The 18,320-nt window shown below is 37.5% G+C and overlaps 1 protein-coding gene across 1 annotated transcript in view; it reads left to right on the forward strand.

Moving 5' to 3' along the window:
- The window catches only part of LAMA2 (laminin subunit alpha 2), a 601,373-nt gene that overhangs the window by 146,938 nt on the left and 436,115 nt on the right, over positions 1-18,320 (forward strand). The window contains exons 2-3 of the mRNA XM_040627485.1: positions 113-283; positions 7,546-7,658. Of these exons, the coding sequence (XP_040483419.1) occupies positions 113-283; positions 7,546-7,658 (284 nt within the window). The remainder of the gene's footprint in view (positions 1-112; positions 284-7,545; positions 7,659-18,320) is intronic.

Consider the following 18,320-nt stretch of genomic DNA (forward strand, 5'->3'; position numbering starts at 1 on the left):
TTCGATTAGTTTAATGCTCTGAAAAATATCCTATCTTAATTTTCATCCTAAAATGCAGAAAAATCATACCATGTTGTTTCTGGTCCACACATCATTTGTCCTTCTTTTTCAGGTTTATTCCCTGCTGTCCTGAATCTTGCTTCTAATGCTCTTATCACCACAAATGCAACATGTGGAGAAAGAGGACCTGAAATGTATTGCAAATTGGTAGAGCATGTCCCTGGGCAGCCCGTGAGGAACCCCCAATGTCGAATCTGCAATCAAAACAGCAGCAGTCCATTCCGTATGTATTTTAATATGTATTTGCTTGGCACTAGCTAGAATCTGTAACTGAGAGACTTTGAGGTGAAGTTGCATTAAAGTCAAAGGGTTTGTGGTCCCCCAAATTCCTAGAACTTTTCTTCCATTGGGAGCTTCTTTATACCCTTTCTCTACCATCTGACAAACATCATTGGAGTTCTATATGTACCAGGTATAGTACCTGAGAATTTTCTAGCTGAAGACCTGTGTCAGTCATTAGGTTTACTACCTCAGAATAGTATCTGAGGATGTGGTTATTAAAGCAGGCTTTAGGCATTCATAGGTCACTTATGTACCAGGTACTGTGGTGAAGATCCAATGGGAGTAAAGTAGGGTCCCTCACTTCAACTAATGAAGAAATGGGCAAAAGCACAAAGTAAAGAATCAGTATACGGGCCTTAGGGAGAGAGAGGAGGGTCACAAATTCAGTCCTGGTGCAAATGAAGGCTTGCCAAAAGAAGTGATACCTAAGCTGAGATCCAAGGACAAGTATTAGCTAAGCAAGTAAAGAAGAGAGAGTGGGAAGAGAAGAAGAAATGCCAGAAAAAGAGTTCAGAATAAGACAGAAAAACTTACTTGCGGAGGGAACTACAAATAGTTAGGACTGTCTAGAACTAAAAGCATCAAAAGGCAGAATGCAGAGATAAGTCTTGTGCAGAGGCTGGATCCAGATTATGGAGGTTCTTAAACACCACAAGAGGAGTGTTTTAAGGACAGGTGTCATACAAAGCCTTCTTGCTGGCTTCTATGAACCACACTGATATCTCAGATTCATTTACATGTTTATTCGGCAAGCATTTGAACACCTGCTACTAGCAACTCATTGTATTGAAGCATAATGGTAAATCGTATATAGCCCTTGACTTAAGAGACTGAGAGGGGAAATAGGAGAAGCAGAAAAGTAAATTCAGTGTTAAGGGAACACGAGAGAGGTTATTTAACTATTCCTGGGAGAAAGTGACCCATGTACTGCAAAAATAGGAGTAAGATGAAAAGTATTATAAAAGAAAAAGCATACACAAGTCCTCAAGGTATGGAACAGCATGATACATTCAGTTAATTATGAGTAATTTGGTTTACAGGTAAAGAATTTATATAGAGAAGGGGAGGATGGTGTGCAAGAATTCTAGAGATAGAGGTTGATTTAGAGATACACATTTGGAAATTATTAAATATATATATTGGGAAGGTTAATAATGTAAATAATGTCAATGAGGCGAGTTGTAATGGGGATAAAACTTCACCATTATTTTAAAATCTGCTTAGTTTGGGGCGCCTGGGTGGCTCAGTCAGTTAAGGGTCTGCCGTCGGCTCAGGTCATGATCCCGGGGTCCTGGGTTCAAGCCCTGCATCAGGCTCCCTGCTGAGGAGGCTGCTTCTCCCTCTCCCTCTACTGCTCTCCCTGCTTGTGCTCTCTCCCTCTCTCTTTCTCTCAAGTAAATAAAATCTTTAAATAATAAATAAATAAAATTTGCTTAGTTTCCTTATCTTTTTAAGTTGCAAAACTTATAAAATGAAGGAAGTTTTCTCTCACAATCTACATCTTTTAATCTCAAAAGAAAGTTGGAAGGCATTGTGCATTCTTTACTAGAACTGGTTAAAGGGAAGAATGCATAGTCACCTCTCTATTGTATAAATTAGAGATGCTGAAAACATTATTTTATTTAGAGAATTGGGACTTTTGTGACTAAAACTAGTGGTCTTGTGTATCACCGAATGTTAAAAAAAAAAAAAAAGTTAAAAAAAAGATGGTTACCATCAGAAGCCTTCCTTGCCTTTTAACGACTGGTTGTTTCTATGACGTAGATTATTATGGTATGGGCATAGGAATGGGGCATGATAGAACACATCTTATCTGTTTGCTTATTTTTGTATAGAACAATAAGGGCAAAAGACCTAGGTCAAAGCCCTGTGGAAACATCAGAAGCTAAGGGAGGTAGGTCAAGTGGATTCTAGAAAGGCAATAAAGAGAAACAGAATCCAAGGCAGGAAATGAGAAGATTCAGGTACCATGCATATGAGGAAGGAAAGAATTATCAGGAAGAATGAGTAATCCGCAATGTTAACTGCTTCCAAGATATTGAGTAAGAAAAGTGAAAAATAGATTTTCCTTGATTTTGGAAATATGGGATCCATCGATAACCTTGTTAAAGCAGTCAGTGGATTGATGGTGACAAAAGCCACACCGCAGAATTGATAAATGAGTGGTAAAGAGGACAGAAAGGAGTGTAGGAATATTCCCTCAAATATCCTTGATGTGAAAAAGACTGGAGGACTTTGACAGAGGAACATGTGGTGTTTTGAAAGTTTTCAGAGACAGGAGGCATTTGAACAAGTTTCAGTGCCGAAAGGAGAGGCCAGGAAAGTTGAGGATAAAGTTGAGAATAAAGGTGGAGTGGTAGTTCTCTAGAGGTAAAAACAGATGAGTCCCTAAACACAGGGGGAAAGCCTTAAATTAGGAGACACATATCTTTTAACTGATCAAATCAGAAAGAGGGGGGGTGAGTAGAGGCAGATAGAAGGAAATATTTGGGAGGGAATTCTTATTTAATGCTTTTGATTTTCTCATTAAGACGTGTGTCTGGATCTTCTGTTAAGGAAAGGAGTAAAATTTCGATTAACAGCTTTTGGGGAATAGGAGAATTGCCGAGCCATAATGAGAATAAAGTAAGAATTCCATATGGGGTAAAATGGAAGAATCAAATGTTTGTACTGAGGCTTTACAGAGTTTTACAGAGGAAGTGGAGTGGAAGGTAAGATGGCAAGAAAATGGAAGTAAAGGCCAGAAGATAAATGAATTGATGGACTGTGAGCTTTAGGTTCATTAGGGAGGAAATGAAGCCTGATGGGGAGGAACTGCCATTTGTTTAGACTGGTAGCGTCGATGATTTCATAAGTAATGTGAAAAAGCCCGGAGGCATGGAAATGGTGGGGATGGGATGGGGAGTGGTGGGCAGGTAGTTGGGAGTGTGCGAATGTATGTTTATGATGGGCTGGGAGGGAGAGTCAAAGTATGTAAAATTGTGTGTGTGCATATGTGTATATATGTGTATATATGTATGTATATAAATATAAATACACATATTTATAGCTCCTGCCTATAAGTATAATGTTAGGATAGGTAAGGTTTGGATATAGAAAGCAATTAAACAAATATTTGAAACTGTAAACTCAGGGCTTATATACCTTGTGGTACATATTATAAGTAATGTAGAATTTCTGAGAAGGAAAACATTAGTGGGAACTGAAGTATCCAAAGAAGTTTCAAAGAAGGTAGTCAGAGTTAGTTGGGTATTGAAAAGCCTAATTGCCTGAGATTAGATGGAAAGGTATTCCAGGAAAGGAGAAAAAGAAGGAGCTATGTACAGTCACAGAAACAGAATAGAAAGAAGATGCAAAGATTGGGGTGGAAAATAATTGAATGGAGACTCTTCGTTGGAACAATGGATGAGATCCATTTGCCAAACGAGTCCAAGAACGACCCTGTCACTTCCCCCTTCAGAGTCTCTTGCATCTCAAGTTTTTAGGCAAGCCCATCCCACAGCTTTATATTGCGACAAAAGTGAACGGATTGTTTTAGTAACTAAGGAAGATGCAAAGGAGTTATGCTTTGTATTTCCTCATTTTTATTTACCTGAAATGTTCTTTAAACTTATCATAGTCTGGATTTACTTTGTGTGATTAATTTTAAGCTACAACTTCATTATATTTAGAAGTCCCGTTTTGGAACTAGAAATTTAGAAGGAACAATACCCTGTAAGAATAAACATCTAGCAATAAACTACATGATTGTATTTTAGGACAAGTTGGAGCAACAGATGATAAAATTTTACAAATTCATTGAACAGCTGGAATAAATCTGGCAGGTCTGTACTCAATTACCATACAAAGAAAAGGAAACTTGAACTTCCTGTTAATAGATGGTGCTTCCCAATTAGAAACTAGCAGTTTGAGAGATTTACCTCATCAATGAGTCCCTTGCCAATTTTCTGATTCAGTTAGCCCTTGGATTGACTTGTGTGGTTATCCCTGTTGAGAATGTTGTAAGTTTCTATCTCATTCTAAATAAGGGAAGTATGCCAACAATTAATCAGTATTTGCAAATTAATTATGATTTAACTTTCATAATGGGGATTATGGTTAATTGTTGATTCATCTCCCAGTCCTCGTTTTCGTGACTAATTCTCATATCAATTTGACCTGCGGTGGCAGATATCAAAATTTCCAATTAGATAGCTTCTCTCAGAATTACCTAAGAGCCACAAATTTGATTTGGAAATGTGGTTTTGTTTGTGTTTTTCTATCACATATTAAACCCATAGTCTGTAAAGAAGATTTCGGAGATGTTTGGGGAATGTTTGTGATATTTATTTTTCTTCAGAAGCATGCCAGGAACATTTCATTTATGGCTCTGACTCCTAATGTGCCAATTTCAGCACCCACTGGTAGCACAAGGGCGTTTATTTGATATTTGGTTTTGCTTATGGTATTTGCTGTCATTGTAAAGACCTGACACCTTTCGTAGGTTCAACAGAACAAGTGCTAATTATTAAATACATTCAGCAGTTTTACTTTTCAGTAATGAGATAGAACGCCTCATCTCAGTGGACTGCGAATGTGATAAGACTTGATACAAACCAAAATCCATCCAGTTGTTTAGCTGAACTAAATAATTTATCAATAAAAATAGAATATTTTTGTCCTGTCCTATGCTCTCATCTTCCCAAAAGTAACTCAAGGACAGAAGCCTCTATGTTTTTAATTAAACAAGTCATAACAGGCTCCTGTAATAAAACTAATATAGTCAAAGTATTTATTCTAAAAATGGCAAATTTAGTGAACATTCAGTTTTGAATAAAAATTTTTCTTTTGAAGATGATTTCACTTTATTATGAAATTCCTATTGCATTGAGGACTTCATTTTGCTTGGTTTTGTTGTTCTTTTCAAATTTTTTGTTAAATGCAATTCAGCTCTAAGATTCAGAAGAGTATACATTTTGAACAGATGTGTAATTTATTTTATGTATATGCATAATAATGGTTAGAATATTAATAGCTGTAATGTTCCTCTCGTATCCATGTTAGTTTAGAGTTCTCATCCAAGGTATGTTTACTGGTCCATGGAAAAATGAGAAAATGAGAAATTCTGAATTTTTATTGACAACAAAATGAACGCATTTTAAAGAACTGTTCTTCATTTTGAAATTATGGTTCTTTAAAACTTTGTTGGTTTCAATCGTTCATTATTTGATGAAATAATAGTGGTAGTATATTAAATGACAGTAAAGGAGACTGGAGGTTACTGTGACTTGCATCAATGAAGAGCCAAAACTCATATCAGTTCCACAAATCTCTCTCACGTACATTTTTTAAAATTTACTTTTTTCTGAAAATCTGGGAATCACTGCTGCAGAGTGGAGTTTTGTTATCCCTATTTTAAAAATTGCACACACAATTTAAATGAGTTGCCATGGTTAAATACCAAATGGTGGAGCCAGGTGGAATATCTAGCTCCGTATACTTCAGCTCTTCATATTGCAGATCTCATGCCTTTTTCATCACCATTATCATCAGAGTACATGTCTGCATTACTAAATCGTGTAGGCAAATGGAGAGTCCATGATTGCTCTTGGTAGTGATGTGGTTTATTCATTATTTGAAGTATTCCTTCCATTTACAAAAAAGATTGTGTTCTGATCTAAAAGGTTATTATTTGAAACATCTCCCCAGAGAAGTAGTGTTAAAAAGTTCTCGAGCCTGATGCCTCAAGTCCTATGTAATCCGTAATGTACAAAAGGGTAGCAGGGAAGCTAGCCTTCAGTTTGTTTACATTTCTATGGTTAAATATGTTGACTTTCAAGTGAGAATTTAGGAAGTTAAGCACCCTTAGTGAAACCCTTAGAGTAGAAATAGGGACATCTCCATCTACCTCCACTCCTGCCATCCTCGCCTGTGAATGAGCTAGGCCTGTTTAGAAGAGAAGAAAAAAAAAAAAAAAGGAATTTGTGTTACTTGGAAAACAAGAACATATTTCAGACAAGAACTCGTAACTAAGAACCAAAACAGGGGGTTTTGGCACCTCAGGCATAATGGCTGCTGTTGTGAGATGCACAGTGCTAAGTTGAAGTAAAGACAAGGTTTGAAGAACGTAAGAAGGAAAGGGATGGCAAGAAAAGACAGTGGCAGGGGGTGATTGTCCACCCTCCTGTTATCTATCTCCAGTCTTCCTTTTAATGTGCAACTGGGTTCTGTTCTCATCTACCTGGAATAAAGGTGAGGGAAGATCCACATTTTGTTGGTAGGGCAGAGTTTCATGTGCTATTCTCTCCCTGCTTGCCATTATTGTCCAGACTCCTCCATTGAGTTAGTGATGATGGGGATGGGAAAATGCTAGATGGGAGGTTTGGAGTATCTTTCACTATATATATATGTTTTTAAAGATTTACTTATTTATGAGTTAGAGGACACAAACTTGAGGGGAGGGGACGAGGGAGAGGGAGAGAGAGGATCTCAAGAAGGCTCCTGGCTGAACATGGAGACCCATATGGGACTTGATCTCACAGCCCTGAGATGATGACCTGAGCCAAAACCAAGAGTTGGACTTCAACCAACTGAGCCACCCAGGTGCCCCATCTTTCATTATATTTTTAAATAGTGGTTGGAAGTTGGTCAGTTACGAACTGACTGCAAAAAGTCTCATAGGATGGATTTGACAGCATTTTATATTAAACCCAGATACATACTGGACCACTCAAGTCTTGGTAATAATGAATATGTCAGAAGGGTCAATCTTCAAGTACCTTTCAAACACAATGCAGGATTTCATGTTTTTGTTCACAAAGCAGATGGCATATGAGAGCTGCCTCAAACAGTTTTTGTTTCTTTGAATGACTGACACATCCATTGGATCTCAATATTATTTCTTCACTCTTAATTTCTGTAGTAATCTTTAAAGTTGCCTATTTTTAGTTGATGGCCAGAGTGTTGAGCAGGTTCTTCTCTTACAGCCCAACTCTTGAGGCATTTCATGCTACCTTATAGAGTGCTATGAAAACGTTGGCATTAAATTAATTCTGTTGAAGATATGAATTGCTCTTTCTTTATATTATTTTGATGTTTGATATTCACAAGATGATGCTTTCAAGTTAGTTTTACTTCTCTCTTTAAAGAAACAGCTACAAATTCATTATATGATCCTTTTTTTTTTTTTTTTGGTCCTTTTACATATTGCTACTGATTCAACAGAAAGACACCCGATTACAAATGCTATTGATGGAAAGAACACCTGGTGGCAGAGTCCCAGTATTAAGAATGGAATTGAATACCATTATGTGACAATTACACTGGATTTACAGCAGGTATAGTGTCTCTCTCTCTCTCTCTTCTTTTTTAAAATCATTTTCCACTTTTAAAGTTGTATCTTGGACTTACTATTTGTTTAGTTAGTAGTTCTTGGGTGAGAGGATACTTTTCTTATTGCCCTCTGTTATTAATACGAGGAACAAAGGGGTCTCTTCCTTTAGGATATTGTTATTTAGAAATATTTGGCATTTATTTTTAAAGCACAATAAAAATGATGTCCCATGAAGACTTTAGAACTGAATTAGGAGCTGGTTCTGTTTTGACTAATGAGAGTTAATGATGAAAATGTAGATCAACAAAATTTTACATAAAGAAAATATAATGGTGCCATTTTAACTTTTAAAATAATACAGCCCTCCTGCTCTGCTCATGGTGTGTGCTCTGAAAGGTTCTTGGATAACAGGGCTCTTGAGTAAATTGCCTCTCATTACTGAGAGTTGAACAAGCTGTGACAGTTGATTCTTAAATTAAACTTGGGCCACTAAACAAGGTAACAAGCCTTGTAGTTGTACAAAATTGATGTTGAAGTTATTAGAGTTTGTGTGGCAGAGGCCTGGGTGCCTTCTACACTTAATTTCTTTCTTCTTTCCATTCACAATATTCAGGTCAGGCTAAAGTTATTAATCAAGAATTACCATCACCCCAAATTATTGTGCTTGCAAATTGGATGGAATCTGGTAAAACTTTTCCATATTTTGCTGTTATTCCAAATACAGAAGCTAATTTAATTGACCAAAGGCTGAGACTGGGGACATTTAACTTAGATGACTTCTTTAACTTAGCCTGTTTCTCACTCCCTGGAATCAGTGTACAAAAGGCTCTCAGCCACTCCTCCCATGCCCAGTGGAGTCAGAGCAGCAAGGCATTGTGGGGTAAGTGAAGGTGGAATGGCCAAGATAGTTAGTGGCAGATGCTATGTATACACAGTAGATGACATGTTTCCACAGGTGCTCATAGTAGAGAGAAGCACCAGCCAATGGGGTTAGTCACATTCCCAGGGGACCAGATATGCACCAGCCATTTCACATATGGATGCTATTTGTCATCAACAGGAGTACAACCCCTCCCCCCCCAGAGTTTGGGCCCACTTTTTGCCAAGGGAGACACACTCAGGAATTACAAATTGCTGGCTGGTGAGTCTCACAGGAGACCCTCTTCTCACCCATCTAGGACAACTCAGGACCTTAGCAAGATGATGGCAAGGGCTCAGAGCTGCAGCTAAATTGCCAGCCAGCATGGCTTCATGTCTACCCATTCTAAGAGCTGAATGTTAGCCTTGAGTTAATGGCGTTTCTCAGGAAGTCTCAGAATACTATCAGGGAATAGCAGAGCAAAGTACAACACTAATCAATCACACAGTAGGTCAATGAAGACTTGTTAATGAATACCCTGAGGATCCTACCCTCAAAATGCACTTCATCCCTCTTCTGATAAAGACAGCTTGGTCCTTTATCCAGGCACCATGATTCTCCTCCTTTATGTGGTTAATGAAGGTCAGCCTTCCCAATCAGAAGTTAAGTCTACTGTCTGTTATCTTGTGCATCTTCTGGGATAGGGAATTAATAAATAGTGATGATCAATTTCTCTAGTTAACGCTCGAATTCTTTAAATTGTATGTGGAGCAAGAGTCAACTGTTAATATAATTTACCCAAATCACTTATATTACTCTTTGATCTCAACCACAGTATCATTAAACATAATAACATTTTTTTCTTCTAATTTAAAACTGGATGGTCCAATTAGAAGTTTTTGTTAAATCGTTTCTGCATACCTATCATTTTTTAAGCATTTTCTTTTTTTCTTTTTTAAAAATTCCTTATTTAAATTCAATTTAATTAACATAACCTGTAATATTAGTTTCAGAGATATAATTTAGTGATTCTTAAGTTGCATACAACACCCAGTGCTTATTACTTCAAGTGCCTTCCGTAGTGCTCATCACACAAATACTCCATCCCCCACTTACCTCCCCTCTAGCAACCCTCAATTTGTGTCCTATAATTAAGAACCTCATGATTTGCCTCCTTCTCTGGTTTCATCTTACCTTATTTTTCCTTCCCTTCCCCTATGTTCATCTGTTTTATTTCTTAAATTCCACATGAGTGAAATCATATGGTATTTGTCTTTGACTGACTTATTTCACTTAGCATAATACCCTCTAGTTCAATCCATGTCATGGCAAATGGCAAAATTTCATTCTTTTTGATGGCTCAGTAACATTCCAGTGTGTGTGTATGTGTGTGTGTGTGTGTGCGCACATGCGCGCACACACGTATACTATATATACCATATCTTCTTTATCCACTCATGTATTGATGGAAATCAGGGCTCTTTCTATATTTTGACTACTGTGGACATTGCTGCTATAATATTGTGCTGCATGTGCCCCTTTGAATCATTATGTTTGTATCCTTGGTTAAATACCTAGTAGGGTAATTGCAGGGTCATAGGCTAGCTCTAATTTTAACATTTTGAGGAACCTGTGTACTGTTTTCTAGAGTGGATGCACCAGTTTGCATTCGCATCAAGAGTGCAAGAGGGTTCCCCTTTCTCCACGTCCTTGCCAACATCTGTTGTTTCCTGACTTGTTAATTTTAGCCATTTTGACAGTTGTGAGGTGGTATCTCTTTGTAGTTTTGATTCGTATTTCCCTTATGATGAGTGATAGTGAGCATATTGTCATGTGTCTGTTGGTAATTTGTATGTCTTCTTTGGAGAACTGTCTGTTAATGTCTTCTGCCCATTTCATGACTGGATTTTTTGTTTTTTGGGGTGTTCAGTTTGCTAAGTTCATTATAGATTTTGGATACTAGCCCTTTATCTGATAAGACATTTGGAAATATCTTCTCCCATTCCTTAGGCTGCCTTTTAGTTTTGTTGACTGTTTCCTTTGCTGTGCAGAAGCTTTTTATCTTGATGAAGTCCCAGTAGTTCATTTTTGCTTTTATTTCCCTTGCCTCCGGAGACATATCTACTAAGAAGTTGCTGCAGCCAACATCACAGAGGTTGCTGCCTGTGTTCTCCTCTAGGATTTTGATGGTTTCCTGTCTCACATTTAGGTCTTTCATCATTTTGAGTCTGTTTTTGAGTATGGTATAAGGAAGTGGTCCAATTTCATTCTTCTGCATGTGGCTGTCCAGTTTTCCCAACACCATTTGTTGAAGAGACTGTCTTTTTTTCAATTGGATATTCTTTCCTGCTTGTTCGAAGATGAGTTGACCATATAGTTGAGGGTCCATTTCTGGGTTCTTTATTCTGTTCCATTGATCTATGTGTCTGTTTTTGCGCCAGTACCATACTATCTCGATGATTACAGCTTTGTAATAGAGCTTAAAGTCTGGAATGGTGATTCCTCTAGCTTTGGTTTACTTTTTTCAAGATTGCTTTGGCTATTTGGGGTCTTTTGTGGTTCCATACAAATTTAAGGATTGTTTGTTCTAGTTCTGTGAAAAATGCTGGTGTTATTTTGATTGGGATTGCATTGAATATGTAGATTGCTTTCGGTAGTATAGACAATTTAACAGTGTTTGTTCTTCCAATCCATTAGCAAGGAATGTTTTTCCATTTCTTTGTGTCCTCTTTGATTTCTTTCCTACATGTTCTTTAGTTTTCAGAGTACAAATGTTTTACCTCTTTAGCTAGATTTCTTCCTAGATATCTTATTATTTTTGGTGCAGTTGTAGATGGGATCAATTCCTTCATTTCTGTTTCTGCTGCTCTATTATTGGAGTATAAGAAATGCAACAGATTTCTGTACATTAATTTTATATCCTGTAACTTTGCTGAATTCACATATCAGTTAAAGTTTTGATGGAGTCTTTTAGGTTTTCAACATAGACTATCATGTCATCTGCAAAGAGTGAAAGTTTGACTTCTTCCTTGCTGGTTTGGATGCCTTTTATTTCTTTTTGCTGTCTGACTGTTGAGGCTAGGACTTCAAGTACTGTGTTGAACAACAGTGGTGAAAGTGGACATCCGTGTCACATGCCTGACCTTAGGGGAAAAGCTCTCAGTTTTTCCCCATTGAGAATGATATTTGCTGTAGGTCTTTTGTATATGGCCTTTATGATGTTGAGGTTTGTTCCTTCAATCTCTACTTTCTGGAGGGTTTTTATTAAGAAAGTATGCTGTATTCTATCAAATACTTTTTCTGCATCTATTGAGAGGATCGTATGATTCTTATCCTTTCTTTTATTAATATGGTGTATAATGTTGATTGATTTGCAGATTTCGAACAACCCCTGCAGCCCAGGAATAACCCACTTGATCATGGTGAATAATCCTTTTAATATACTGTTGGAACTGATTAGCTAGTATCTTGAGAGATTTTGCATCAGTGTTCATCAGGGATATTGGTCTGTAAATCTCCTTTTTAGTGGGTCTTTGGTTTTGAATCAAAGTAATGCTGGCCTTGTAGAATGAGTTTGGGAGTTTTCCTTCCATTTTTATTTTTTGGAATAGTTTCAGAATAATAGGTATTAATTCTTCTTTAAATGTTGATAGAATTCCCTTAGGAAGCCATGCAGCCCTGGACTCCTGTTGGTTGGGAGATTTTTGATTACTGATTCAATTTCTTTGCTCGTTATGCATCTGTTCAGATTTTCTATTTCATCCTGTTTTAGTTTTAGTAGTTTATATGTTTCTAGGAATTTATCCATTTCTTTTGGATTGCTCTGTTTGTTGGAATATAATTGTTCATAATATTCTCCTATAATTGTTTGTATTTCTATGGTATGGGTTGTGATCTCTCCTCTTTCACTCATGATTTTATTTGGGCCCTTTCTCTTTTCTTTTTGATAAGTCTGAAAGGGATTTATAAGTTTTGTTAATTCTTTCAAAGAGTCAGGTTCTAGTTTTTTTTTTTAATCTGTTCTGTTGTTTTTTTATTTCTATTTCATTTATTTCTGCTCTAATCTTTTTTTTTTTTTAGATTTATTTATTTATTTATTTGACAGAGATAGAGACAGCCAGCAAGAGAGGGAACACAAGCGGGGGGCGGGGTGGGAGAGGAAGAAGCAGGCTCATAGAGGAGGAGCCTGATGTGGGGCTCGATCACATAACGCTGGGATCACGCCCTGAGCCGAAGGTAGACGCTTAACCGCTGTGCCACCCAGGCGCCCCTATTTCTGCTCTAATCTTAATTGTTCCCCTTCTTCTGCTGGTTTTAGGCTTTATTTGCAGTTCTTTTTCCAGTCTCTTTACGTGTCAGGTTTGGTTGTGGATTTGAGACTTTTCTTGCTTCTTAAGGGGGGCCTGTATTGCTATATATGTCCCTTTTATCACCTCTTTTTTGCATCTCAAATGTTTTAGACCGCCCTGTTTTCATTTTCATTTGCTTCCGTGTATTTTAAAAAATTTGTTCTTTACTTTCCTCGTTGACCCATTCATTCTGTAGTACAGTGTTCTTTAACCTCCATGTATTTGTGGTCTTTCTAAATTTTTTCTTGTGGCTGACTTCAAGTTTCATAGCACTGTGGTCTGAAAATATGCATGGTATGATCTCAGTCTTTCCATACTGGTTGAGACCTGATTTATGACCCAGTATGTGATCTCTTCTGGAGAATGTTCCACATGCACTCAAAAAGAACATATATTCTGTTGCTTTAGGATGAAATGCTCTGAATATATCTGTTAAGTCCATCTGGTTCAGTGTGCCATTCAAAGGCATTGTTTCCTTGTTGATCTTTTGCTTAGATGATTTTCCATTGCAGTGAATGGGGTGTTAAAGTCCCCTACTATTACTATATTATTATCAATGAGTTTCTTTAAGCTTGTTATTAATTGATCTATATATATGGCTGCTCCCAAGTTGGGGGCACAAATATTTACAATTTTTAGGTCTTCTTGTTGGGTAGACTCCTTTATTATGATATAGTACCCTTCTTCATCTCTTATTACAGTCTTTGGTTTAAAATCTAGTTTGCATAAGTATGGCTACTCCAGCTTTCTTTTGATGTCTGTTAGCATGATAGATGGTTCTACCCCTCACTTTGAACTGGAGATGTCTTTGAGTCTAAAATGAGTTTCTTGCAAGCAGCATATCAATGGGTCTTGTGTTTTTAATCCATTCTGATACGCTATGTGTTTTAATTGGAGCATTTAGTCCATTTGCATTCAGAGTAATTATTGATAGATATGAATTTAGTGCCATTGTTATTACCTGTGAAGTTGCTGTTCCTGTAGATTGTCTCTGTTCCTTTCTAGTCTTTATTGCTTTTGGCCTCTCTTTCCTACTCATAAGGTCTTCTTTAATATTTCTTGCAGAGCTGGTTTAGTGTTCAGGAGCTCCTTTAGTTTTGCTCTTCTTGGAAACTCTGTCTCTCCTTCTATTCTGAATGACAGCCTTGCTGGATAAAGTATTCTTGGCTGCATATTTTTCACATGTAGCTTGTTGAATATATCATGCCACTCTCTTCTGCCCTGCCAAGTTTCTGTGGACAGATTTTATGCTAACCTTATATATCTACCCTTATAGTGTAAGGACCTTTTGTCCCTAGTTGCTTTCAGAATTATCTCTTTATCTCTGTATTTTGCAAGTTTCACTATGATACGTCTTGGTGTTGGCCTGTTATTGTTGATTTTTGAGGGGAGTTCTCTGTGTCTCTTGGACTTGAGTGCCTGTTACCTTTCCCAGATTAGGGACTTTCTTAGCTATAATTTGTGCAAATAGGCCTTCTGCTCCTTTTCTCACTCTTCTTCCTCTGGAATTCCTATGATATGGGTATTATTGCACTTTGTGGAATTGCTGAGTTCCCTAAGTCTATATCATGATCTAATAGTTTTCTTTCCCTCTTCTTTTCAGCTTCATTATTTTCCATAATTTTATCTTCTGTATCACCTATTTGTTCCTCTGATCCTTCCATCCTTATTGTGATTACATCTAACTGATTTTGCTTCTCACTTATACCATTTTTTTTTAAATTTCAGGCTGACTAGGTTTTAGGTCTTTTATCTCTGCACCAGGGTTTCTCTGGGCTCTTTTATGCTTCTTTCAAGCCCAACTAGTATTCTTATGACTGTTGTTCTAAATTCTTGTTCAGATATATTGCTTATATCTCTTGAGCAAATCCCTGGCTGTGATTTCTTCTCGATCTCTCTTTTGGGGAGAATTCCTTCATCTTGTTATTATGTCTAGGTTTCTGTCTTTTGTGTGTTAAGAAAGCTTGTTATGTTTCCTTCTTCTGAGAGTAATACTATGTTAAGAAGGGGTCATACACTGTCCAGGGCCTGGAACTTCAGGAAGTGTTTCTGATATATGCTGTGTGCACTCTGCTGTTGTGTTTTGGCTGCTCTTTCCCACATGTCAGTCCTCTGCAGAATTCCTCCTTCCTCGTAGTGGGGAGTGTTTAGACCTTTAACTAGGTGTACTTTGATTTGTTACAGTAGGCCTGATTTAAAAACAAAACAAAACAAAACCTAATCTAAGAAAAGGAAAAGGAACAAAAAAGTGTGCAGACAAGCAAAAAACTATAAGCTTGATTCCAAAGGAAAAGAAAGAAGGAAAAAATAAAATAAAATAAAAAGAAGCATGATCCAAAAAATGAGAAAATAAACAAACCAACAAATGAGCAAAAAACTAAAAAAAAATAATTAACAAGAATAAATTACAAAATGCCAATAAAAAAGAAAGGAAGGAAGAAAAAAGGCAAGGAAAGAAAGCAAATTGGTCGTATTTCCACGTAAACTGAAGCTGATGCTTTAGTAGACTTGAAACGATCGGGGGTGTCTGTGTTGGTCTTCTGAGGATGAGGCCTGCTCCCTTGGCTCATAGTCAAACCTGCCCTGGTAGGTATGCTCCTGCTGGGCATAGAGGGCTGGGGTTTGGTGTAAGTGACTCCAGCCTCCCTGGAGGTGCTGTGTTTCTCTCTGAATTCCAGCCATGCCGGTGGGCTGAGGGGTGGTGGTGGTGGTGGTGGAAGATGGTATCACCCTGCCCCTCTCATTGCTGGGGAGTGGAACTTATGTCCAGGGAGGGGAACTTGCAACCACCAGTGTTCGGGGAGCCCCTCACAGAAAACCAATCGATCTTCCTTCCTTCCTGTGTCCCAGGCTTTTTTCAGGTCCTTGCCCTCAAACTGTCTGTGCCCAGGTTATTGGCTCACCTAGTGCCATAGTTCTCCTGTGTTTTCTCTCTAAATGGTGGCTGGGATTCAAAACAACAAATCTTATAGGACCTAGCAAGGTGCAGACCCACTCCCCTCCCCCAGCAATGCACCAGGCACCATTCTGTCCCAGAAAAGAAGTTGCATGGTCACCCAGGTGCCTGATCTATGGTAAAGCACAGCAAAAAGCTGCGACTAGGTTATCTGCCCTTTGGGTGTGCCTCTGTCCCCTGCTGTAGAACTGCTGCCCAGTGCCTTCAGGCAGGTCTTTTGTCCTTGGAGAGGCAAATACGCTCCTTCAAATGTACTCCAGGAAGGGGAACATTCTCTCCCAGTGTGACCCAGGGGATCCCCACACCATGGTGTCTTGCAGGAACCCTGTGTGCTGATCTCCTTCCCAATTTCTCCCTCTATCCCTGACTTCTTTCCAAGAAAATGTCTCCTTCCTCACCCTTACAGCACCGCAGCTTTTCTCTCCCCCGATTCACATCCCTGAACCTCACATCTGCCACATTCTCTCCCTCCAGTTGGGCAGATTGTGTTCTTAATCTTCAGATCAGTTTCCTAGTTCAAAATGATTTGATGTTGATTTGGCTGTGTTGGGGAGTGAGGCCCCTACTACTATGCCATCTTAAGCTGACCAAAAGCACTTCTTTATTATTTTAAAAATAAACAGCCACCATTGAATTTCCTTGATCAAATCTTTATAAATTACACTGGGAAATTCCTTTTACATTTTAACATTCTAGATGACTACTAAAAAAAACAAAACAAAAAAAAAAACCAGAAAAACAATTTATTGAGAAGATAATGGCTACTTATTTTATACATAGATCGTTTTCAGATTTTTATTACTGAGGGATTATTAACTTTTCCCAATTCTGTTATTTACTCACAACATATCTTGACCAAGTAATTTAATCATGCTGTGCCCCAATTTCTAGATTAGCATAATAAATATTACAATGTCATGGCAAGAAATTTGAAGTGATGATAATAGCAAAATAGCAGTTTTGTGTATTGTGAGGTCCTGGTATCAGGATAAACTTGAAGAGTACTTTTACTGCACCAATTTGTATGCAAAAATCTATATGATGGCAAAGAAAAACATACATTAATTTAGAAGACAAAATTAGGGACTTGAAATTTAATAAGATATCCAAAATATCCCCTTTTAGCTCCTTTCTAACCAGATTTTTACCACAATATGTGTTATATCTGATCTCGGTTTATGACTTAAAAAAAAAAGGCCTCTCTCCCTTTGATTTATTTAGAAAGAAAGCTAATTGGCGGCAAGTGGGATCAGACACAGAGGGGCACCTTTTTAATAGACTTTGTTAACATCTTCATTCCTGGGTAATCCAGGTGTGTCATGAAATTAGTTATGCCCATGTGTAGCAATCTCCTTCACTTTAATAAACAATTCATTTCTCTTCCTGGTCTATCCTCCAAAACTAAAAATGCATTTGTCAAGAAAGATTGTCGTACAGCTACAGAGATCTTAACCTAAATACTTTATTCATTTATCTTATAGAGACATATTTAGTGAATTAGGTTAACATTGTTAAATAAGGCTTGGAAAGAGGTTGAATTAGCATTTCTCTGCAAGTACTATACTTTTAGAATCTATGTGAGTAGCATAGAAACATTTTCTCTAAACTGTTAATGAAATGATTGAACACTTTTATAATAGTAAAGCATGAAATATATTGAAGTATTTCAGTACTTTCAATTTTTCATATATTCATTATTTGTTGTTTAAACGTAATAAGATGGGGCACCTGGGTGGCTCAGTCAGTTAAGTGGCCAACTCTTGATTTTGGCTCAGGTCATGATCTCAGGATCTTGGGATTGAGGCCTGTATCAGGCTCCCTGCTTAGTAGGGAGTTTGCTTAAGAATTCTGCTCCTCCCCTGCTCATACTATTTCTCTCTGTCTCCTTCAAAAAACAAACAAACAAAAACAAAAACAAAAACAAAACAAAAAAACACAAAAAAACTTTAAAAAAGAAACATAATAAGGATTATCAGATTTTCAATCTCAAAGGAAGATTGTTATTCTTTCATTGCATATTCTTTCCTGACATTCTTTTCACTCATTCCTATTAAAAGAATCTGTTGTTCTTTAGCTTAGAAAATGTTAGCTCTGCTTATTAAAGCATGAAAAAGGAAAAAATGAGCTAGATACAGTTGGTAATTCATTATTCAAGAGGTTGAAAGGAGTGTAAATGACTTACATTTAATATCTCATTACCTAAATAAGCAAAGGAGACATACACATGCAATATCTAAAAAAGCTATACAAGGTTTAAATAGTGTTGGTTGGAGTTGCTTCTATTCAACACAGTAAGGGTTTCCTCCTGGAGACAGATCTCTACAAAGGCATTGGCCCTTGGATTGGTGATCAGATGTTTATTTTCCTACAGTCCCACTCCATTTGGAGTCCTTGAAGACAGAGGCTTCTGTTTATTCCCTCATGGACATTGGCATTTAGCAAGAACTCAGGACATTTGATGGAAGAATTGTCCATGGCTGCTCTTCAAATCACTGAAGTTTT

This window comes from Ursus maritimus, unplaced genomic scaffold (assembly GCF_017311325.1).
Source record: "Ursus maritimus isolate PB19 unplaced genomic scaffold, ASM1731132v1 scaffold_13, whole genome shotgun sequence".
In the NCBI taxonomy this organism is placed as follows: Eukaryota; Metazoa; Chordata; class Mammalia; order Carnivora; family Ursidae; genus Ursus; species Ursus maritimus.